The following is a 23,532-nucleotide window of genomic DNA, read 5'->3' as shown; positions in this document are numbered from 1 at the left end:
CCTCCGCCTCCGTGGGGAGAGCATCTCACAGTCGGGGAGTCACTGCAGAAAATGTTGCAGATATAAAATTTTGTGCTGTTTGAAGCAACTGACTTAAGAACTGACTCCTTTGGAAATGGAACTTTGTCCAGACCCATGAAAATATTGCTTAAACTTTTACTGGCAGAACTTTATTCAAAATAATTAAAACACCCATACAATATATTGTGTTGACCAGCATAGGCTCAGCATCTTACAAAATACAGTGGTACCTTGGGTTAAGTACTTAATTCGTTCCAGAGGTCTGTTCTTAACCTGAAACTGTTTTTAACCTGAAGCACCACTTTAGCTAATGGGGCCTCCTGCTACCACCGCGCCGCCAGAGCACGATTTCATCCTGAAGCAAAGTTCTTAACCCCAGGTACTATTTCTGGGTTAGCAGAGTCTGTAACCTGAAACGTATGTAACCCAAGGTACTGCTGTACGAAATAGTCAAAATAGACCTATAAGCAGAGTGCTCTCTCCCTCTCTCTCTCTCTCTCTCTCTCTCCTACCAGCTTTCCAACTCTTGCCAAACCATTATCACATGGATTGTTCTCTGTTGCGTTCAGAGAAAGACTCCATTTGCATCTTCACTCTATTGGGTTTGGAAGGCAAAGACTCAAAGGCAGCTCTGTTCAAAACGGCAGATTTGCAACTCAATACCTTCATCATATGATCAAAGGTTCACTCTCAGTACAGAGTAGAGAAACAAACAGCAGGTCATCATTAGCTAATTGCAGCTCAGAAAACTAATTACAGCTTTAGAAAACAGCATTGGGGAAAACTTCAGTGTTACCAATTGTCAGGGGTTCAGAGACAGAGGCACAGGTGAGGGAGGAGACGGAGAGCGACGAGGAAGAATCCCAGGACAGTGAGGAAGAGGATGACAATGACTTGAGATCTTCCATGAGTCTCTCAAGTGAATCGGAGGATTCTCAGGAGGGGGCGCCCCTAGTCAGGACAAGGGGGGTCACAGGGGGGACCTGCCAGGAGCAGGGAAGCAGCAGGGAAACCCCGAGCGGGAGTGGGAGATCGGGGCCGGCTTCCCAGCAGGAACGAAGGGAAGAGAGGGGGGTTCCCAGTGTTACACACGGAGCGGAGCAGGAAAGAGACAGGGGAAGGAGATCTGGGGAGAACGTCCTGCCGGAAGAGGGGGAGAGTAGTACAGGGAGTAGTGTCAGTGTCAAAAGGAAGGTCAGGGGTAGCGAGCGCGCGCCAAGTTCAAATGTGGAGGCGCGCGGAAATGGAGAAAGCCCGGAGGAGGAGCCCAGCCCCAAAGCACGAAGGAGGGGGGAACAGGCATCTCAGGAATCCGCTTCGGGAGAGAGCAGGAGGGAAGGAACCCAGGGGGGCAGAAAGACCCTGCGGAAAAGGAAAGACAGGAAGCGGTGGTCTAGCACAAGCCTCATAAGTTGGTGCAGGGGCGGGACCGAGTCAGAGGGGACTTCAAATGTCTGACGTTAGACACTCGGGGCTGCACGCCTCGGTTGTGGAACCAATAATGAACTGCAATAAACATCCTTGTATATAAGAAGAGCTTGGCGTTGGTCTTTTGTGAGCTGAGACCAGAGGCAGCCCGTGACAGTAAGTCCCCTCCAAAACTACGCAAAAAATTTTTTTTGCAAAGCTCACGAAGTTTGGCAGCCATGAGTATGGACCAGCAGATAGCTGAGCTACGCGACGCAGTCTCCCAGCTTACCACTGCGGTAACGATCTCCCAGAAGAGGGGGGAAGAGGCGGAAAAGCGGTGCCAAGATCTGCAAGCCAGGTGGGATCATGCATGCCAAGTGGGGTTCCCGGGGACCAAAGCTGCTGGAGTAGCACTGGGCAGAAGAGGGGGCAACTTAGTAGCCCACTTCGATGGGAACCTGCAGCAATACCCCAGTTTTAAGGCAGACGTAGAATATGCGTTGCATTTGCTTCGCGACGACTTTACAGATGAAGAGGAGAAAGTGGGTTTCATTGTGTCCCACTTGCATGGGGAAGCGAGGGCTTGGCTGCGCAATCTGTGGCGCGAGGATTGCCCTGCTCGAAGGGACTCTGATGAATTTATCAAATGCATGGACGCTTGCTTCCAGTCTAGCGTGGATGTGGATGTGGCACGCCAGCAGATCCATGGTTTAAGGCAAGGCAAGGCTTCCGTGCGTCAGTACCATGCTCGCTTTTTCGCCTTGCTGAATGTGCTGCGATGGGAGAAAGATTCTCTGGCTGTCAGAGACTTATTTTGGGAGGGGCTCTCTGGCCCAGTGAAGGACGAATTGGCTAGGGGGGACAGACCTAAAACCCTGGCAGACGTGGTGCAGCGTGCGCTTGCCATTGGAGTGCGCCAGGAAGAACGCCCTTGGCGCAATGAGGGGGGTAGCCAGCTTCACGCACCGTCTAGAGTGCCTCCTTTGTTTCCCAGAGATCCAGGACGTCCGCGTCTCCCCCCTCAGCTGCAGCCAGGGGAGGAGCCTATGGAACTGGGGAGTGCAAAGGCTCAGTCAGTGGCCGGAGCCCCAGCGTCCGGAACAGTCAAGAAGAAGCCTCCTAGAGGGAACAGGAAGTGTTACGTCTGTGACAGTGCAACGCACATGGCCAAAGAGTGTCCCCAGAGGCTCCGGCAGCACACTGCAGCCTTGGCGACAGTAAATGCAGCAGCACAACATGAAGAGCTGTATCAGGGAAACGACAATGCCTGGCTGGAATCAGCAATGTTGGGGCACAGCCAGGCAAGTCAATAGAGCAGTCCCCAGCGCCTTTGCAGCCTACAGACCCCCTGCCACCCAAACCTGTAGTGCAGCTCACTGCAACCCTCCAGCTACCTAATGGACGCACCCTGGAGGTCCCCATCACAATTGACAGTGGGAGCAACGCAGACTTCGTGGGGGTGCAGTTCGTCAAGCAGCATCGCATAGAGCTCCTACCAGCCACGCTGCCATTGAACGTCGTCACAGTGGATGGCAGGAAGCTGCTGGGGGGGCAAGTGGTACAACAGACGCCGCCCATGGTGATGCAGATTGGCAATCACCGAGAAGTCATCAGTTTCAACGTCACCCGCCTTTCAGACACGCCTATAGTGTTAGGCATGAGTTGGCTGGATAGGCACAGCCCGACCATGGCGTGGTACCAGCGACAGCTCACCTTCGGCTCGTCCTATTGCGCGCAGCATTGCATCCAGACCGGTCAGGAGGAGGAGGGCCAAGAGGAGGGGCAGCAGCTACGTCTCAGCATGGCGCAAGCAGTACCCCTCAAGTACAAGGGGTTTTTGGAGGTTTTCTGCGAGAAGGAGGCTGACCAGTTGCCACCTCACCGGCCCTACGATTGCGCTATTGACCTCTTGCCAGGGACAACGCTGCCGCCTGTGAGGCTGTATTCCATGTCCGAGGAGGAGCTGCAGGAGCTCCGGGAATTCATAGATCACAATCTACAGCGGGGATTCATCCGAGAATCGAAGGCTGTAGGGGGCAGTCCTGTGTTTTTTGTGAAGAAGAAAAACACGCCCCAAAAGAGACTGATCGTAGACTTCAGATTCATAAACTCAAAGACAAAGCCCGCGGCCTTTCCCATGCCCAAGATCGACGACCTGCTCGCGACGGTGCGGAAAGGGAAGATCTTCACCAAGTTGGATCTCCGCAGAGCTTACAATCTCATACGCGTGCGAGAGGGTGATGAGTGGAAGACGGCCATGTTCACGCCGTTGGGCACCTACGAATACAGAGTTATGCCGTTTGGTCTCCAAAATGGCTCCCACTTTTTCCAAGCTTTTATGCATCATGTGCTAGCGGGACTCCTCTACAAGAAGTGCGTATGTTTCCTCGACGACATTCTGATCTTCTCAGAATCGCCGGAGGCTCACGAGAGCGACGTGAAGGAGGTCCTGCAGAGGCTACGGGAGCACAGGCTCTACGCCAAGTTGGAGAAGTGCCAATTCGACGTGACGGAGGTGGATTTTCTGGGCTATAGGCTGTCCGACAGGGGACTAGCCATGGACAGTGCCAAGGTCCGCGCGGTGTTGGACTGGAAGAGCCCGCGAAATCGGAAAGAGGTCCAGAGGTTCGTCGGCTTTGCCAACTTTTACCGCAAGTTCATCAGGGGTTTCGCCAAGGAGACGGCAGCTATCACGGACACTCTCAGCTCCAAGAAGAAGAAGTTCACCTGGACGGACCAAGCGGAGCAGTCCTTCAGGAGACTTAAGAGTCTCTTCGCGTCCGAAGAACAGCTGCTACACGTGAATCCTGGCAGGCCCATGAGGGTGGAGACTGACGCATCTGACAGAGCGGTGGGGGCCGTCCTCTTACAGGAAGACCCGCAGGGAAACTGGAGGCCCTGTGCTTTCTACTCCAGAAAGCTCAGCAAGTCGGAGCAGAACTACACCATTTGGGACAGGGAGTTGCTGGCCATACACGCGGCTTTCAAGGCGTGGAGGCACTTTCTCATAGGAGCCAAGCACACCGTGCAGGTCCGCACGGACCACAAGAACCTAGAGTACTGGCGCACGGCGAAGCTACAGAGCCAGAGGCACATACGCTGGGCGGAGTTCTTTGCGGATTTCGATTTCAGGATAGAGTACATCCCAGGCGACAACAATGTCATAGCAGATGCGCTCTCCAGGAAACCGCAGTATCTCGAGGCAGCGGCACCGGTGGCAGCCAAGCACATTTTTGCACCGCAGGCGTGGGCGTGCGCTTCAGCCGCCGTGGACCTGGAGGCGGTGCGTCACGCGTTGCAGGCGGATCCGTTCGCACAGTCCAAGATGGAAGAGGTGCGGAGGGGCACAGCGAAGGACGACGAGTTCCAGATACGCGACGGCCTGCTGACCCGTAAAGGTGCTCTCTACATTCCGGGAGACGATCTCCGCGCGAAAGTTCTGCAGCAGTTGCACGACGCACCCAGCGCTGGCCACTTCGGCAAGGAAAAGACGACAGAATTAGTGGCCAGAGACTTCTGGTGGCCCCAGATGCGAGGGGAGGTCGCGGAGTACGTCGCCAGGTGTGACACGTGCCAAAGGTCCAAGCCAGTGCACCAGAAGCCAGCGGGACTGCTGGAACCGCTGGAAACGCCACTGCAACCGTGGGAGAGGGTGGCGCTGGACTTTGTCACTGATCTGCCCAGTTCGCGAGGCAAGACGGCGGTGCTTGTGGTTGTAGACCTGTTCACCAAGATGGCGCATTTCATTCCTTGCGCGAAGGTGGCGACAGCGGAGCAGACAGCCAAACTGTTCATCGACCACGTGTTCAAGGTGCATGGGTTGCCACGGTCCATTCTGTCCGACAGGGGGCGCCAGTTTGTGTCCAGTTTCTGGCGGAAGCTCCTAGGGATCCTGCACGTCAAAATCAACCTGTCGTCCGCGAGACATCCGCAGACCAACGGCCAAGCAGAGAGGGTCAACGCGATCATGCAGCAGTACCTGAGATGTTACGCCAATCAGCGACCCGCGGCTTGGGTGGATTACCTGCCGATGGCTGAGTTTGCCTACAACAACACGAAGCACGCGTCTACGGGGGTGACGCCGTTCTTCGCTAACAATGGAAGGCATCCCAGAACCTTCCCGGGGCTCGTAACGACGGGGGAGGGGGAGCCACAGGAAGCCGACCATTTCGCAGCAGAATTGCAAGAGGTGCACGACGAGCTACGGAGACATTTAGAGCTAGCTAAACAAGCCTATAAGGTGCAGGCGGACAAACACAGGAGGGAGGGGGAAGACATCCAGGTGGGAGACTGGGTATGGTTAGCGGCCCAAGCGGTGCCGGCCAAGTCGTTAGCTAAAAAGAAGCTAGGACACAGGCAACTAGGGCCGTACCAAGTTGAGGCCAGGATCAATCCCGTAGCTCACCCCCTACAAGGCCCCACACAGATTTCAGGAGTCAGGGACGGCACCAGAACCAAGCAGGGAGTCGCCCAAGAGGGGGAGGTCACCTAAGGACGAACCAGTCAACGAGGTCACAGAGATTCTGGACTCAAGATGGGGGGAAGAGGGAGTAGAATATTTTCTCGCCAGGGAGGGCGCCCCGGCCAGCACCAACAGTTGGGTGCCAGACTACGCTTTGGACGAACCCCTCCTCAAGGACGAGTTCCATGCCCTTTTCCCACACAGGCCCATGCCAGCACAGTTTTTCGACGATTGGCTTTTTACGCCCACACTTTCCGCCAGCACCTTCCGAGGGTTCTCCTCCGCAGAGGAGACGACGCCAGAGTCGAGCCCTCCAAGGGGATCGTGTTCGGGGGTGGACACCGACCCTTCTTACTGGTGGGACGACCAACCAGAAGAGGACTGGCGCATGAGGTGGCGGGTGGGTCCTTGGCAAGCAGACCCCACCCAGGCAACAGGGGGAGGGGAGGACGTGAACATGTTGGGAGAGGACAATGGGTTCGAGTACACAAACAATGAACTGGAAGCAGAGGAGATCGACGTCGACGACCTGTGTCCGGCAGCGACCTCCGCAACGACGGAGCCCCAGGAACCTGCGCCCGAGCAGCGGGAGGGGGGAAGGGGGGGCTTCGAGGGGGGGATGGATGTCAGGGGTTCAGAGACAGAGGCACAGGTGAGGGAGGAGACGGAGAGCGACGAGGAAGAATCCCAGGACAGTGAGGAAGAGGATGACAATGACTTGAGATCTTCCATGAGTCTCTCAAGTGAATCGGAGGATTCTCAGGAGGGGGCGCCCCTAGTCAGGACAAGGGGGGTCACAGGGGGGACCTGCCAGGAGCAGGGAAGCAGCAGGGAAACCCCGAGCGGGAGTGGGAGATCGGGGCCGGCTTCCCAGCAGGAACGAAGGGAAGAGAGGGGGGTTCCCAGTGTTACACACGGAGCGGAGCAGGAAAGAGACAGGGGAAGGAGATCTGGGGAGAACGTCCTGCCGGAAGAGGGGGAGAGTAGTACAGGGAGTAGTGTCAGTGTCAAAAGGAAGGTCAGGGGTAGCGAGCGCGCGCCAAGTTCAAATGTGGAGGCGCGCGGAAATGGAGAAAGCCCGGAGGAGGAGCCCAGCCCCAAAGCACGAAGGAGGGGGGAACAGGCATCTCAGGAATCCGCTTCGGGAGAGAGCAGGAGGGAAGGAACCCAGGGGGGCAGAAAGACCCTGCGGAAAAGGAAAGACAGGAAGCGGTGGTCTAGCACAAGCCTCATAAGTTGGTGCAGGGGCGGGACCGAGTCAGAGGGGACTTCAAATGTCTGACGTTAGACACTCGGGGCTGCACGCCTCGGTTGTGGAACCAATAATGAACTGCAATAAACATCCTTGTATATAAGAAGAGCTTGGCGTTGGTCTTTTGTGAGCTGAGACCAGAGGCAGCCCGTGACACCAATATACATTTAGCCATGTTCCATTTTAAACCTTCTTTAATACGTGTACATTTTTCATTGCTGTGTGAATCAAACCATTACGCCTAACAGAAAAGGCCCGTTCTCGTGCTGACACCCTCCAGACCTCTTGTGGAGAAGGCACATAAAGAAGGGCCTCGGGTGATGATCGCAGGGTCTGGATCAGTTCATGTAGGGAGAGGCGGTCGTTGAGGATCTTATTCCTGCTTCCTGGTGCTGGAGTTCCCATTCTGCTGATCCTGGTCTCTTCTTTCCCCAAAAGGGGTGCCTGGTTGGCCACTGTCAGAAGAAGATGCTGGACTAGAAGCCACTTTGGCCAGATTACCAGGACTCTTCTAAGATTTTGTTGTTGTTGTTTAGTCATTTAGTCGTGTCCGACTCTTCGTGACCCCCATGGAGCAGAGCACGCCAGGCACTCCTGTCTTCCACTGCCTCCCGCAGTTTGGTCAAACTCATGCTGGTAGCTTCAAGAACACTGTCCCACCATCTCGTCCTCTGTCGTCCCCTTCTCCTTGTGCCCGCCACCTTTCCCAACATCAGGGTCTTTTCCAGGGAGTCTTCTCTTCTCATGTGGTGGCCAAAGTACTGGAGTCTCAGCTTCAGGATCTGTCCTTCTAGTGAGCACTCAGGGCTGATTTCCTTCAGAATGGAGAGGTTTGATCTTCTTCCAGAGGCCCCTTTTTGAGTTGACCACCTGTGATTGCTGCGTCCTTCCGCTTTCTCATTTCTAGCCTCGTGCTACCACCTCCTCAAGTGTTTTGGTTACAAAGGAGGCTGAGTATAGGCGCTGCAAGGAGAGATGTGGTGAGCTGGTTGGAACATCGGTTGTTCCACCCAGCAGCTTTTTGTGTCCTCAAGGCCTATGAGCTGCGCTGGGGGCGCAGGTGCAATGCTTTGTGGTGGCTGGGAGGAAAGGAGGCGATGACTGTTCAGTTCCTGCTCTTGTCTTTGCGTCTGACAGTCTGGTTGAGTCAGGGAGAGACAGCCCATCCTCTCTTTGAAAGCAGAGAGACAGTGGTGAAGCAGAGGACCCTGCCATTGGCCTTCGAGGGACGCCGGCCGAGCATGAAATTTGCTGCTTTGATAACAGGTTTGGGGCCTCTCTCTTGTTACAGACAAAATAGGGGGGTTGGTTTTTGCTGCCCTACTCGCCAAGATCGCCTAAGCCCATGATCCGTCAGAGATGAATGGATGGAGGGAAGACCTCGTTAACCAAAAACTCACTCTCTAGCCTTAGCCTTCTGGCGGTTCCCTTGCTGCAAGAAGCCAAGTTACAGGGAACCAGGCAGAGGGTCTTCTTGGTAGTGGCACCCGCCTTGTGGAACGCCCTCCCACCAGATGTCAAAGACGAAAACAGCTATCAGACTTTTAGAAGACATCTGAAGGCAGCCTTGTTTAGGGAAGCTGTTAATGTTTAATAATGGGACACAGGTGGCGCTGTGGGTTAAACCACAGAGCCTAGGACTTGCTGATCAGAAGGTTGGCAGTTCGAATCCCCGCAACAGGGTGAGCTCCTGTTGCTGGGTCCCTGCTCCTGCCAACCTAGCAGTTCAAAAGCACGTCAAAGTGCAAGTAGATAAAGAGGTACCGCCCCGGCGGGAAGGTAAACGGCGTTTCCGTGCGCTGCTCTGGTTCGCCAGAAGCGGCTTAGTCATGCTGGCCACATGACCTGGAAGCTGTACGCCGGCTCCCTCGGTCAATAAAGCAAGATGAGCGCCGCAACCCCAGAGTCGGCCACAACTGGACCTAATGGTCAGGGGTCCCTTTACCTTTACCTAATGTTGAATAGGTTATTGTATTTTAATATTTTGTTGGAAGCCGCCCAGAGTGGCTGGGGAGACCCAGCCAGATGGGCGGGGTATAAATAAATTATTATTATTATTATTATTATTATTATTATTATTATCATCATCATCTGCATCTTATGACTGACAGGCTTGGACTCAGCCACATTGGCAAAGGCCAAGAGCAAGGAGACCAAGCCTGAGAGGGCCACGTATTCCAGCCACCCTGAAGTAAGACGTCAAAAGCAAGGGGAAATCTGCCCCTGGGTGCTCGTTCCTGTCAATCTGACACTGAGGAATCTGAGCTCAACCCACTTTTCTGATTTCCGGGTCAGCTGCCACAAGTCTGCCCTAACCACTAGGCAGTCTTGATATTCTTTTCCTTTGGCGATCACTCGTAGCTGAAAACATTGGCAGCATTGAGATAAATTCAACAGTGTAAATAAGTTTTGACAGATGCAATAACGGAATGCTGAATGGTTCAGTTTTTGTAAAATATGCCGGGATTTATGATATGCAAAATGAACCATAGAAAGTTCTCAGATGATACAACGGTGGTTGGTTTAATCATGGCTGGAGAGGGGGAGGCGGCCTATAGGAAGGAAGTTGAGCAGTTGGGGGAGTGGTGCAGGAAAACAACTTACTCCTTAACTTAAAGAAATCAAAAGAGATCATTGTGGACTTTAGGAAATGTAAATTGAATATTCAGCCACTTATTATTGAGGGGAAGTGCGTGGAACAGGTCTCGGTGTTTCGATTTCTGGGAATGGAGTTGAGAGACGACCTAACCTGGGGAGAAAACAGCAAAGACCTGAGGACTTCCGGGTTGGCGCGATCGGGAAATGGCGGATTCCCTCCGAGCTCCGGAGGGAATCGGCTCAGCGGTGGATGGGTCTTTGCCGTGCCGGCGACACGGGGACCCTTAAAAACCGCAGGCGCAGAAGCCTGCGGACTGAAGACTCGGCGGGTGCCTTAAGCGCCCCCCTGATTCGCAATGAGCCTTTTTAAAGGCTACGGAGGGGATACAGGGGACGGCGTGGCACTGAGAGTCGACCGCTACCGCCGCTGAGCGAAGCCGCGAGCCATAACTGGAGAGCGCTGACTTCCTTCCTTGAAATTCGGACTGAAAAAAGAACCCGTGAGTAATTTGGAACTGAACTTTAAAATTTTTACCTTCTGAATTTGAGACGACCGGGGGGTGTGCCAAAAGGAAGTCCCCACACCCCCCCTTGCAGACGATCCAGAGCAACGAAATAAGAGCTAAGCTGGAGTGCCTACCCTGTAAAGGGTGAGTTTTAAAAAGACAGTAACTTCCAAGATTTAGAAAGGTAAATTTGAACAGGAGAGTGGAGTGTTGGAAGAGTCTTTGTTTTGTGGCAAACAACCCTCCCACCCGGGCCCGGGAGCGACCTGCTTTGGAGCCTGTATAGAGGAGCAGAATTTGACAGCTGTCAAAAGCTGTCAAATGGACTATTAATAGTGAAAAAAATCGCTGTTTAAGACCTCTCCGGATTAAAAGGAGTTACAATTGAACTAAAACTTTGGGAAACAAAGAAACAATAATAGGACAGAGGATTGTTGGAGAAAAGATTACTCAGTAACCAGATTCCCTCTAGGGGGAATTCTGTGGAATTACAATGGCTGTGGGTGGAAAGATACTGAGAGAAATCGAAAGGATGTTTTCACTGGTGGGAACCTTACAGGAGCAGACTACAGCTATGAGTAAACAATTGACGACCTTGGATTTGGAAACAAGTAGTTCTGCTGAATGTAATGAGGGCCTGAGTGAGAAAGAACCCACAGCTGAATTCGAAACTATAAACAAAGAAGAGGAGAAGACTAAACAAGAAAGAGAACAAGTTATCTGGGAAAATACTAACCAGAAGCTGGCATCTGGAGAACACAAGCAAGGAGACTATTGGATTAAATCTACTTTAAGCCTACGAAAGACACAGAAGACGAAAGTGGAGACCCTGGGACTTTATGGAATTCAGGAACTCGAAATAAAGAAGTACAATTGGGGCCTCCACATAGACTTTGATTTTGACTATCACCAAGACTTAGGCCTTGTGGAAATTCCTCAGCAGTTGCCTCTAAATATGGGAAGAGACTATGGACTGATTGGATTGATGGTTAAGGAAACCTTTCGAGACTGGATGATAGACAAAAAGGACTACCAACAAAATTGGCGGAGAGGGACTGAAAGAGATTTGAGAGCCTCGGATGTGCGGAATCCAGGCTAAAAACTGTTATTTTGGACATGTCTTGGGAAAGGACGCAAAGCGGGGATGGGAGGGAGGGAAGTATTTAAATTTAAACAACACTCAAGACCAGGGGGTTTAGTAATAAGAAAATTATGTAAGAAAAAATGAGAAATCGAGGGAAGAGAATTGGGGTCCAACTTAGGGAAAATTTATTTTTGTTTTTTATAAAAGGAATAATATTAAGACGGAAGAAATGCCAACTTGCTGACACAAATTTGGGAACAGGGATGCAGGGGAGGGGGTGGGGGGAAGTCAAGGACTAGGGTTAGAAAATAAGATTTTCGGGAACTATTCATGTTTGTTGTTTTTTATGTTTGTTTTGGTGTTATGTGTGTTGTTTGTGTTTATATAAAATGTGAAAACCCAATAAAAATATATATATATAAAAAAAAAAAGAAAACAGCAAAGACCTGGTGAAGAGAGCACAGCAGAGGTTATATTTTCTGAGAATCCTCCGGAAAAACAATCTCTCAAAGGACCTGTTGATGGCATTTTACCATTGCACTTTGGAGAGTGTATTAACTTATGGTCTGTGTGTGTGGTTTGGGAGCTGCACGGCGAGGGGAAAAACAATGCTGTCCAGGGTTGTAAAGACTGCAGAGAGAATAATTGGGTGCATTCTTCCCACCTTGGATCAAATCTATGCTTCCAGGTGCCATAAGAAAGCTGCAGAGATAGCGCAGGATAGTGCGCACCCTGGAAATGATCTCTTTCAGCTTCTGCCTTCTGGAAGAAGGGACAGGGTTATAAAGGCCAGGACTAGCCGCCTGAGAAACAGTTTCCATGCAAATGCAGTTCTGGTTCTAAACGCAGCATAAGGAGTCTCTATAGTATATTGTATTTTAAAATGGGGTTTCAGAGTTTTTAGGGGTTTTTGAATGTTTTATGTAGTTCAATTTCATTGTTCTGCATGGGACAATGACAATAAAGATATCATATATGGAAAGGGAAGAAGGGAAGTCACTGGTATTTTAATGAGTATTTTAAATTGTAAAACAGAAAATGTAATAATGTTGTGATTGTGAGATAGAGGATGAGTTTATAGAAACTCACCCTCTATCTCACAAACCACACCATTTGTCATGACATCTTTCTTTTTTTTAATGAATATTTATTAGCATTTCCAAAATAATACAAAGTACAAAAACAAAAACAAAAATGACAAAAATACAAAAATACAAAACTTAAAATGAATTAAAAAAACCCATAGAATTTCCATTACTTACTTTTCTATTAACTTATTTCTCAGACCTCCTCACATCTCCCCTCTCTGTATTCCAATTCAAATTATTAGCTCAGCAAGTCCTCACCTGATTTAATTCACCTTAGAAACCAATTTTACTTTATCTAATCTTAGCTCTCATCCAAACTTGTTCATCGATACTTATTCTTAAAACATTTTCTAAGGTCGACCATAATTCCCTTCCACGAATTTCCCAATTTTCATACAAATAATAATGCAAAAAAAAAGAAAACAAATTATAATTATATACACTTTAAATTCCCAATTTCTATTCCACCCATACCCCCTTCCCGGTTTCAGTCCCCAACAAATGTCTATCAATCTCAATATACAGTCAGCCTGGAGATCTAACGTCCGAGGCTCTTAATTCTCTCTCACTTCCTCTCTGCCGGTTTTTTTGATAGTCCATAATGTTAAACACCAAATCTCAGAGAAGCTCCGGCCCAACACGATCCATATTCTTCCGTCCAAAAGGTGAAGCCTAGGGGGTGTTCCAAATCTTGTTTCATATTCCTTTCAAGTCCGTTTATACCCACAGCTCCAACCTCCACCATCAAATTTGTAATCCTTAGGTCTTCAGATCTCCACACAAGGGGATCTCTCCATTTTTCACTCATGACATCTTTCCTTTGCTCTTCACTTCTAGCCTGTCTGCGGATCCTCCTTTGGAGATCAGTCCATGCAGGTAAAGTTGATTTACATTTTTGTTTAATTGTTACTGATTTTAGAAAGCAGTTGCAAGGGATGGCCGGGGTGTCAATTTTGTATATGATTAAATTCACAGCTCAGGTTGTTGTAAACAAAAATTGCCCTTTTTCGCTTATGGGGTATCCAAGAGCCCATATAGAGTCCTTACATAGGTTCCTTATTGGTAGGAGAGAATAACAGGGGCCAACCAGAGAATATTGAGAAGCAAAGCAGCTAGTAAGCCTGATCTTTATTGATCTGTTGCAACAGGGTGCTCCCCTCACCCAGAGGAGGGAGGAGGGACCCAGAAAAATGGCGTGCAAGGCCTTATAAAGACTTTTGAAATTGCCACCCTGTAGATCAAGGCCACCCCCAGAAACATCATACATACATCACAGAAGGGGTGTAACCTAAGACCACCCCTCAGATACATCACACCTACATCACAGAAAAGGCAGTCTTAAGACAGAAATTTGAATGTTGTTTATCTCCTGTCTGGCAGGTTACTTGATTGGATTGCCTGGGGAGCATGGCCAGTCTTTTGTAGTGATAAATACTTAGGACTTCCGGGTTAGCGCGGACTTCCGGGTTAGCGCAATCAACTAATGGCGGATTCCCTCCGAGCTCCGGAGGGAATCGGCTTGACAGGGGGCTGGGTCTTGCCGTGCCGGCGACACGGGGACCCTAAAAAACCACGGGCATGGAGCCCGTGGACATGGTGACTCGGCTGGCACCGTTAGCGCCCTCCCGACTCGTGAAGGAGCCTTTTTAAAGGCTACGGAACAGGTGCCGGGGAGAGGCGTGGTGCTGTGAGTCTTCTGCTTCCCCTGCCGAGCGTAGCCGCATGCCATTTGTCGGAGAGCGCTGACTTCTTCCTGCTAAAATTTGGACTTAAAATCAAGAGCAACAACCCGTGAGTAACTTGGAAATTGGACTATAAATTATTCGGTTTTGGATTTGGCACGAGCGGGGGAGGTGGAAAAAAAAGGAAGTCCGTCTCCCCCCTATTGTAAACAGCTTAAAGCAAGGATCTGTCATCTAAGGTTGCGAGAAGAATTGTTGTGATTGGATAAAAAATATAAATTCTACGGATTTAAAGGACTAAGCTAGTGTGCTGGAGGACAAGAGTTTATTTGTTTGGATCAAGTACCACCTTTCTCAAGCCCGGGAGTAACCCGTGAAAAGAGCCTGCTGAGGATTTACAGAAAACTTTTGACAGCTGTCAAACTAGCTGTCAAAGTTGGGAAAAACTGAAAGCTTAAATTTTAACCGGTTATATTGTTACAAAATATTGAAAGTAAAGAAAGATTGATACAAATAAATCTGACTTTTGGATCGGAAGGGAAAAGAACACAAAGTAACCAGAATCCCTCTAGAGGGGATTCTTGGACATTACAAGAATGGAACTAGGTCGGGAAATACGAGCTGACTTGCAAGAGCTTATTTTTCTCGTGGGAAAGCTGCGAGAGACGAGCGAGCGAGGCCACGTTTTGTCTACAAGCCCCACAAAACCGAAGTCTACAGAAAATACACCTATTGAGTTGGAAAGGGACTTGATGCTCAAAACACAGGCAGCTGGTCAAGAAAAGGAACCAAAAATTGAAGAGGAGGAAAAGACACCTGCTGAACAGAAGGAACAGAAAGAAGGGGTGGCTGAAACGCCACAAAAGATAAAAGAGAGCCGGAGACCTGCTAAGATGAACTCTAACTCGACCAAGGTGAAAGTTAGACCATTTGGGATTTACAAATTCAAGAAGCAGAGTTGGAGCTCCATCTTTAAACAAGTAGGCATGGCTGGAAGAAGCATGGTCAACACTGAGAAGGTACCTTTTCGACCCTGGATGTTTAGCATGAGAGACTTTCGAAGAAGCCGGCTGAAAGGGACTGAGAGAGATTTGAGAGCCTCGGACATAAGGTCACCAGGCTAAAAAGATGGACTAACTGGACTTTGGTTTGGGACTGAAACCGGGGAGAGAAGGGTGGGGGTTTGGAAGTCCAAAGGCAGCCTGATTCTCACTTTGCAGTGTAAAAATTATATGTTTTTTATTATTATAAGAATGGGGAATCCGTGGATGGGAATTAAGGACAATCTTAGGAAAGGTATCTTTTTTCCTGTTTTTATATTTCTTGTTTTTTCTTTCATATATGATTAAGGTATATATTTTAAAAAATTGTTGAATAAACTAAACTAAGGATAAGGATAATAATGATAAGGCATAAACTTATTGCAGAATCATATTAACAAATTAGGGTTAAGTAAATTAACAATTTATGATTAGGACATTAAGGACAAAAACTTGTTTGAACAAACAACTGGAGTTGGAATACAATAAGGGGAGGCGTGGGGAAGTCATGAAAAGAAGTTATTGAAAATGAGATCTAAAAGGTGGAATCTTTTTTGTTGCTTTTTGTGTTTTCTTTTGTTTTCTGTTTTGTTTTCTGTAACCTTTTGAAACTTTAATAAAGATTATTATTTTTTTTTAAAAAAAAGATAAATACTTAGTTCATGGGCCAGGTCACAGGCTCACACCCTATTCAAACAGAGACATACCCTTAAGACAGGGAAAAGACAATGGGGAGGTTTCCCACTTGACCTTGCAGAGAAAACATTTGGTCAGTTTGGGAATCAAAATGGTTCCAGGTTGGCTTTCCTGTGCTGATCTATGTATGTGCTTGGTTGGTACACTTATGAACATTTAACATGTATCTAAGACCTCAAAATTCCTATCACAAGGTACAGCAAAAGGCAGAAATCCAGAAGGTCAAATTTACCACAGTGGGAGATATGGCGATAAGGAAGGTATCACCTGTTAGATTTTTGTTGCTGCCGAGTGTGTCGAACCAAACGTTCCGGAAGTCCGGCAAAAGCCACCTTGGTAGTCAAGAAAACCCCAAAACTAAATGGTAGTCGTTGCAAGAATGAACACATATGTGTTTATATTCATTTGCTTCAATCTTTCCCCAAATAAGATACCCTCTTTATTCTGTGCTCCTTCGCTTCTCGGAGCATCTTCGTCCTCTGGGTTTCATGCGTTTGTTTCCTGACTGGCTGTTTTTCCTCTCCTTCTCCAGAGATCCCACCTGCAGCAATTCTTTCCTTGGATCCCCAGCACCACGTCTACATCAAAGGTGAAAAGGTGATTCTCACTTGTTCGGCTCCTGATGGTTTGGAGGTGGCAGGATATACGTTCTTCAAAGAACAGCAAGATCAGACCTTCAAGGAGTTGCCCAATAGTGGAATGGGGCCTTATGAGATGTTCCGTGTCAATGAAGATACTGTTGGGAATTACAGCTGTGTTTACTGGATCATGCCCTCAGGACAGGAAATCTGGTCCCCACAGAGCAACCTTGTCTCTGTAGCCATGGCAGGTGAGCGTCTTTGCATTTTACTGTTTGGCGTTGTCTCTTTCATTCGCAACACAAGAGAGAGAGGAGCACTGTGTTCTGAAAGAAGGATTTCAATTTTTTAATATATAAATTTATTTATTTGGTTTTTCAGACTAAAATTTTACACTCACATCCAACATAGAAACAAGATTCCAAAGAATCGCCTGGACTTCCCTCCTCCCTTTTTGTTAATCCTATTGTTGATCATTTCCTCCTGCATCTTTTATGATAATCCAAATCTTTTACCTCTCCATTGTGTCCAAAATTCGCCATTAAACTACAAGTGTTATTCCAAGCCTACTAACGATTTTAACTGTTTAAAATGGTTTTTAAGATAAATTATAATTTTTCCCCATTTCTTGTTAAAATGTTGGTCTTCCTGATTTCTGATTGTTCCGGTCATTTTAGCCATTTCAGAGTAATCCATCTACTTGATCTGCCATTTTCCTCTGTTGGGAACTTTATCTTCTTTCCATCTCAGGGCCAATAACACCCGTGCTGTCATGGTCGCATACATAAATAGTATTTTCTGCTCCCTTCAGATTTTGGCACCTAGAATTCCTAAAAGGAAGGCTTCAGGTTTTTTTTTTTTAAAGAAAAGGTTATTTTAAACATTTTTTTCAACTCACTGTATATCATTTCCCAAAATTCTTTTATTACCTTGCATTTCCACCACATGTGATTAAAGGTGCCCTGAAAGAAGGATTTCAGACTGCCTGGAAGGTTTATAAGGTGAGCGGGTAGTGATAAGGAAAGGATCAGCGTTGATTTACTGAATGAAACTTCCTTCAGAGTAATCATAGTGTGGGAACTTGCATGTATTAATGTTCCTTGTTGAGTTATTAAATGTCAGGCGGCTCTAACTTAAGCCCATTAATTTCACTGAGTCTGCTAAGTAGGACTTACTGGCCAGCAACCCATTCTCAGGTCTCAAGGTACAGATCTTTTTGGGAGAGTGGCAGTGGTGTAATCTGGGTGAAGAGTCTTCCTTGCCAAATTTGCACGCGGCACAACGGGTCAGTGCTTCTTCTTTCTTCTTCTTTGGCGATCCCTCGTAGCCAAGTAAGATTGTCTTCCATAAACATGGTTTTAACAGTGAGTCCGTAAGTGACTGTGGAGGCCAATTCTGGATCCACACGTCCTTCCTCAATGCGGACATAGGTTTCCGGGCAGGAGTTGATCACGGTGAGGGTTTGCCAAGTGTGCCTTCCTCTTAGCATGTTTCTCCCTTGCGTCCTGAGTTCGAGCGTCTTCCAAGCCCAGGACACCTTTGGTCAAGGCTATTCTCCAACTGATGCGCTCGCAGGCCAGTGTTTCCCAGTTGTCAGTGTTTATACTACGATTTTATAGATTTGCCTTGAGAGAGTCTTCAAACCTCTTTTATTGACCACCAGCATTACACTTTCAATTTTTAAGTTCGGAATAGAGCACAGCGGTACCTCGGGCTACAGATGCTTCAGGTTACAGGCACTTCAGGTTACAAACTCCACTAACCCAGAAATAGTACCTCGGGTTAAGAACTTTGCTTCAGGATGAGAACAGAAATTACGCGGCGACGGTGCAGCAGCAGCGTGAGGCCCCATTAGCTAAAATGGTACCTCAGGTTAAGAACAGTTTCAGGTTAAGAACGGACCTCCGGAACAAATTAAGTTGTTAACCCGAGGTACCACTGTAGTTGCTTTGGAAGATGATAATCAGGCATCCACACAACATGACCAGTCCAACAAAGTTGATGTTGAAGAATCATTGCTTCGACACTAGTGATCTTTTCTTCTTCAAGTACATGGGCATTAGTTCGTCTGTCTTCCCAAGTGATGTGTACAATTTTTCAGAGACACTGTTGATGGAATCTTTTGAGGAGTAGACAAAGTGGGTCAGTGCTGTTGAAATGAAACACTCAAGATGAAATGGTGAAATCAGCTATGATTAAATGGGCACAAGATGTTGGACATAATATAATGATGGCTGACTGGGAACAGTTATGGACCACAGGTATGAAATTCGCAGCATGTAATGCCCTAAGAGAAAATTTAATGAAAATGATTTATAGGTGGTACATGACACCAGTCAAGCTTGCAAAAATTTACCATTTGCCCGATAATAAATGTTGGAAATGTAATGAGACTGAAGATACATTCTTTCACCTTTGGTGGACATGCCCAAGGATTAAGACATTCTGGGAGATGATTTATAACGAAATGAAAAAGGTATTCAAATATACCTTCCTGAAGAAACCAGAGGCCTTTCTCCTGGGCATGGTCGGCCAATTGGTGCCAAAGAAGGATAGAACTCTCTTTATGTATGCAACAGCAGCAGCAAGAATACTCATCACAAAGTATTGGAAGACACAAGATTTACCCACCCGGGAAGAATGGCAGATGAAGTTGATGGACTATATGGAACTGGCGGAAATGACTGGCAGAATCCGAGACCAGGGAGAAGAGTCAGTGGAAGAAGACTGGAAAAAGTTTAAAGACTATTTACACAAATACTGTAAAATTAATGAATGTTAGAACAATGTTGGACTGAAGTTATATGGCTTTAGCTGAAATGTTATAAGGAATTAAGTATAAATAGATTAATAGAGTGTTAAAGGAAAAAATAAGGTTAGAATGTGTTAAGATAATTATAGGATAGAAAACAGAGGAAGATGGAAAGGAATTGCTGAAACAATTAACAGAAGTGGAATACAAAAAGGGAGGTGTGAGGAGGTCGTTGGAATAAGTGAATGGAAGATAAGATATTGAAATTATTTGATGTGTTTTAAACTGTTTTTGTTTTGTTTTGTTAGTTTAATGTGTTAGTGTTATGTGTTAGTGTTATGTAATGTCTTTGCATTGTATTGTATTGTCCTTTTTTATTGTTTAAATTGTTGGGAAAGCAATAAATATTATTTTTTTTAAAAAAGACAAAGTGGGTCAGTGCATCTAGCTATTATCCAGAAGGTTGGTGGTTCAAGCCCACCAAAGGGCAGTTGTGAGCAGGATTCCTGCATTCTATGGATGACGCTTGGGATCCCTTCCAACTCAACAATTCTATGATTCTAAATTCAGAAAATAAACTTCTTCAGTCACATGCCCAGTAATCAACAAAAAAATATACCAGCCTTAGACCCCTGAGTTCCCATAGAACTGTCTGACCTCGCTGAACGGTCACAGAAACTGGATAGCGAGAAATATTTGTACAACTGGCATTCGAAACCCACAAAATGCTCACAATTGTGTACGGAGACGAAGCCGTAACTCGAAAGACAGTGTATGAGTGGTTTAAGCGTTTCCGTGAAGGGTGGCAAATGTTGACAGACTCCGTGAGTTATTGATGTGGGATCGGCGTTTGTGTGTCCAAATGATGGCGGAAGAAATGTATATTCCGCATGAAATCGTTACTGAGGTTACTGAGTTGTCCCACACTCCATATTCTCCCATCTGGCCCCAACGGATTTATTTCTTTTTCCAAAACTGAAATCTGCACTGAAAGGGCACAGATTTCCCAATATTTCACACATCCAAGCTGCTGTGATGAGGGAACTGAAAGCAGTACGAATATCCAGACTTCTCCAGAAGTTTCCAACAGTTCTACGAACGTTGTCAACGCTGCATTGTATCAGAGGAGGCCTACTTTGAAGGCCTGTAAGGCATGTATGTTTGAATATTTCTCGATGTCCTATTTCTGTGAACATTCACCGAATTTTCCGGTCACACCTTGTAGTGGTGCATGTTCTAGTTAACTCTTGCTTGGACTACTGCCATGCACTCTACGTGGGGCTACCTTTGAAGGTGACCCGGAAGCTACAACTAATCCAGAATGCGGCAGCCAGACTGGTGACTGGGGGCAGCCGCCGAGACCACATAACACCAGTCTTGAAAGACCTACACTGACTCCCAGTACATTTCCGAGCACAATTCAAAGTGTTGGTGCTGACCTTTAAAGCCCTAAACGGCCTCGGCCCAGTAGACCTGAAGGAGCGTCTCCTCCCCCATCGTTCTGCCCGGACACTGAGGTCCAGCTCCGAGGGCCTTCTGGCGGTTCCCTCACTGTGAGAAGCAAAGCTACAGGGAACCAGGCAGAGGGCCTTCTCGGTGGTGGCGCCCGCCCTGTGGAACACCCTCCCATCAGATGTCAAAGAGATAAACAACTACCTGACATTCAGAAGACATCTTAAGGCAGCCCTGTTCAGGGATGTTTTTAATGTGTATTTTTGGTTTTTGTGGAAGCCGCCCAGAGGGGCTGGGGAAACCCAGCCAGATGGGCGGGGTACAAATAAATTATTATTATTATTATTATTATTATTATTATTATTATTATTATAGCTTCCTTTACAGGCCAAGTGGACCACAAGCTCTTAACTGCAGAGGTGCCTCGCAAGACGAAAAGAATCCGTTCCGCGAGTCTCTTCGTCTTGTGGTTTTTTTGTCTTGCGAAGCAAACCCATTAGCGTCTTAGCGGCTTAGCGCTATTAGCGTCTTAGCGGGCTTAGAGGATCAGCTGATAAGCGGTTTAGCGGCTTAGCGGATCAGCTGATAAGCGGCTTAGCGGATCAGCTGTTAAACGGCTTAGCGGCTTAGGATCAGCTGATAAGCGGCTTAGCGGCTTGGGAAAAAGGGGGGGGAGGGAAAAAACCCCGCAGGAACTCACAAGACATTTTCGCTCTTGCGAAGCAAGCCCATAGGAAATTCATTTTGCGAAGCACCTCCAAAACGGAAAACCCTTTCGTCTAGCGGGTTTTCCGTCTTGCGAGGCATTCGTCTTGCGGGGCACCACTGTACTAAGCCATGTCTAGGTCACCTGCTCATAACTTCTCCTTTGCGGATGATTCCTGCAGATCCCCCTCCTTTTCCGGTGCTGAAAGTGGATCCACCGTCTGGAGTGGTGAACGAAGGGGACTCCCTGCGCCTCACTTGCTTGGCCAATGGGACCATAACTGAGAAGAGATTCCATTTCTTCAAGGATGGTGCTGAGATGAACACCGGTCATGAAGGATCCAGAGAGCCTGTGAATACCTCCCCAAACGCCTCTGTGAGCATCTTACAAGCCAAGGTCAACCACAGTGGAGAATTTGCTTGCAGTTATGAGGAAGCGATTGGTGGCCGATGGGTTATGTCTCCATGGAGCAAGACAGGGAAAGTCGTGGTGAATGTCCCAGGTGGGTCATTTTGGGGAAGTGAGAGCCATCTTTAGCAGTAGCACAATCCATTTTAATGTGTTGTGTGAAATGAGGCTATCAATATGTCTGGTCTTCCGCAAGAGACACAATGAATGTCACCTTCTTTATTTCATATGCTGCGTCTCAACCTTCATGCTTGGGGGGAATGGAGGGGGAGGGATGGAGATAGAGAGGTCTGCTCACATTTTATCCTATGTTTAGAGAAGTTTTTAATATTTAATGCTGTACAGTGGTACCTTGGGTTACATACCCTTCAAGTTACAGACACTTAAGGTTAGAGACTTCGCTAACCCAGAAAAATTACCTCGGGTTAAGAACCTTGCTTGAGGATGAGAACAGAAATCGTGCTCCGGCGGCCCAACGGCAGCAGGAGGCCCCATTAGCTAAAGTGGTGCTTCAGGTTAAGAACAGTTTCAGGTTAAGAACGGACCTCCGGAACGAATTAAGTACTTAACCCGAGGTACCACTGTATTGTTTTTAACAATTGATTGGGAGCCGCCCAGAGTGGCTGGGGAAACCCAGCCAGATGAGCGAGGTGTAAATTATTATTATTATTATTATTATTATTATTATTATTATTATTATTATTATTACGTTCTGCTCATGTTGTGAACGGGTCCCGTTCGAAACCAGAGGTACCACTGTGCCGTCATTAAAGAGATAAAAATCAACATTCAGAATTCTTGGGACCTTTTTCAAATGACGTCACGCCTTCGGGACGAAAGACCCAAGCGAAACACAACAAACAAATAACGGATTCCTCTTTATTCCTTTCAGGTCAAGGGCCACATTCGTCGGCACCATCATCACCCACACCAAATCCATCCCTGTCACTGGGATATTTGCGCTTGGCTCCTACGCTCCTGATCTTGATGGTCCCGCTTGCTTTCTGTTGAAGGAGAAAGAGGAGCGATAGATAATGTTGGGGCTTTCAGGTGTCCCCTTTCATTCTGTGCATGACCTGGAAGGCAGTTTCCGACATGCAGCGGGGACAGTTTCCAGGATGGGCCCAAAGTCTATGTCAGCCCTGTCTATCATTGGGGGGGGGGGGACTGTTCCAGAAGAAGGCCTTCTCCATTCTGGTGGCTGCCATGGGGGGGTCAGGGCATGGGGTCACCTGCCCTCAGAAAACGATTGCTTGGTTTTCATGGGGCATCGCTTTGCATTTACAATATGACCTGCTTGGGTTTTTTCTTTGTCATTAAAGGACTCTTTCAAATAAATAAGTAAAGCAAAACTTCTTTTGTTTCAGTCTTAAACAAACAAAACTGTGTAGGTTTCTGGACAGGGTAGGACTCTACCGGTGCCGGATTTACGTACAAGCTAAACAAGCTGTAGTTTAGGGCCCCGCTCTCTTGGGGACCCCCAAAAAAATTAAAGGAAAAAAACTGGATGTACGTTTCAAAAATATAAGATAAAAACCTAGATTATGAGTCTTTGTAAATGGTGTTTCTAAAGGAACTTTTGTTATTGCCAAATGCCAATGTGATTGCATTATTAATTTTGTTATGAATAAAAAATCATTTTAAGTTAGAGCTTAATTAATATTTCACTATTAATACACTTCTTCTTAATTGTATTTCACTATTAATATACTTCTTCTTAATTGTATTTCAGTTCAACAATTATTTTGATAAAATACATATTATGTGCAAATGGCAATAATAATAATAATAATAATA

The 23,532-nt window shown here is 47.3% G+C and overlaps 1 protein-coding gene across 2 annotated transcripts; it reads left to right on the top strand.

Moving 5' to 3' along the window:
• Positions 1-8,164: 8,164 nt before the first annotated feature.
• Positions 8,165-23,323, top strand: LOC308572171 (uncharacterized protein). Of its 2 annotated transcripts, XM_081168133.1 has the most exons (5): positions 8,165-8,411; positions 13,259-13,297; positions 16,372-16,668; positions 21,509-21,829; positions 22,628-23,322. In XM_081168133.1, the coding sequence occupies exons 1-5, from the start codon at positions 8,243-8,245 to the stop codon at positions 22,744-22,746; spliced, it is 945 nt and encodes a 314-aa protein (XP_081024259.1). In that variant the 5' UTR covers positions 8,165-8,242; the 3' UTR covers positions 22,747-23,322. The 2 variants fall into 2 exon arrangements, with proteins under 2 accessions (XP_081024259.1, XP_081024260.1); XM_081168134.1 differs by lacking the exon at positions 13,259-13,297 and having other exon boundaries at positions 22,628-23,323.
• Positions 23,324-23,532: the final 209 nt, after the last annotated feature.

The sequence above is a fragment of the Podarcis bocagei genome, assembly GCF_964188305.1.
Source record: "Podarcis bocagei genome assembly, chromosome: 13".
NCBI lineage: Eukaryota > Metazoa > Chordata > Lepidosauria > Squamata > Lacertidae > Podarcis > Podarcis bocagei.
Note: the sequence above shows the minus strand (reverse complement) of the source record. Positions and strands in the feature narration are given on the sequence as shown.

Bases quoted from the DNA above. Each gene is read 5' to 3' on its own strand.
- LOC308572171 (XM_081168133.1), top strand. From the start codon at position 8,243: ATGACTGTTCAGTTCCTGCTCTTGTCTTTGCGTCTGACAGTCTGGTTG. The intron at 13,298-16,371 runs GTAAAGTTGATT...CTCCTTCTCCAG, and splicing joins TTGGAGATCAGTCCATGCAG to AGATCCCACCTGCAGCAATT. The intron at 16,669-21,508 runs GTGAGCGTCTTT...TGATTCCTGCAG, and splicing joins TGTCTCTGTAGCCATGGCAG to ATCCCCCTCCTTTTCCGGTG.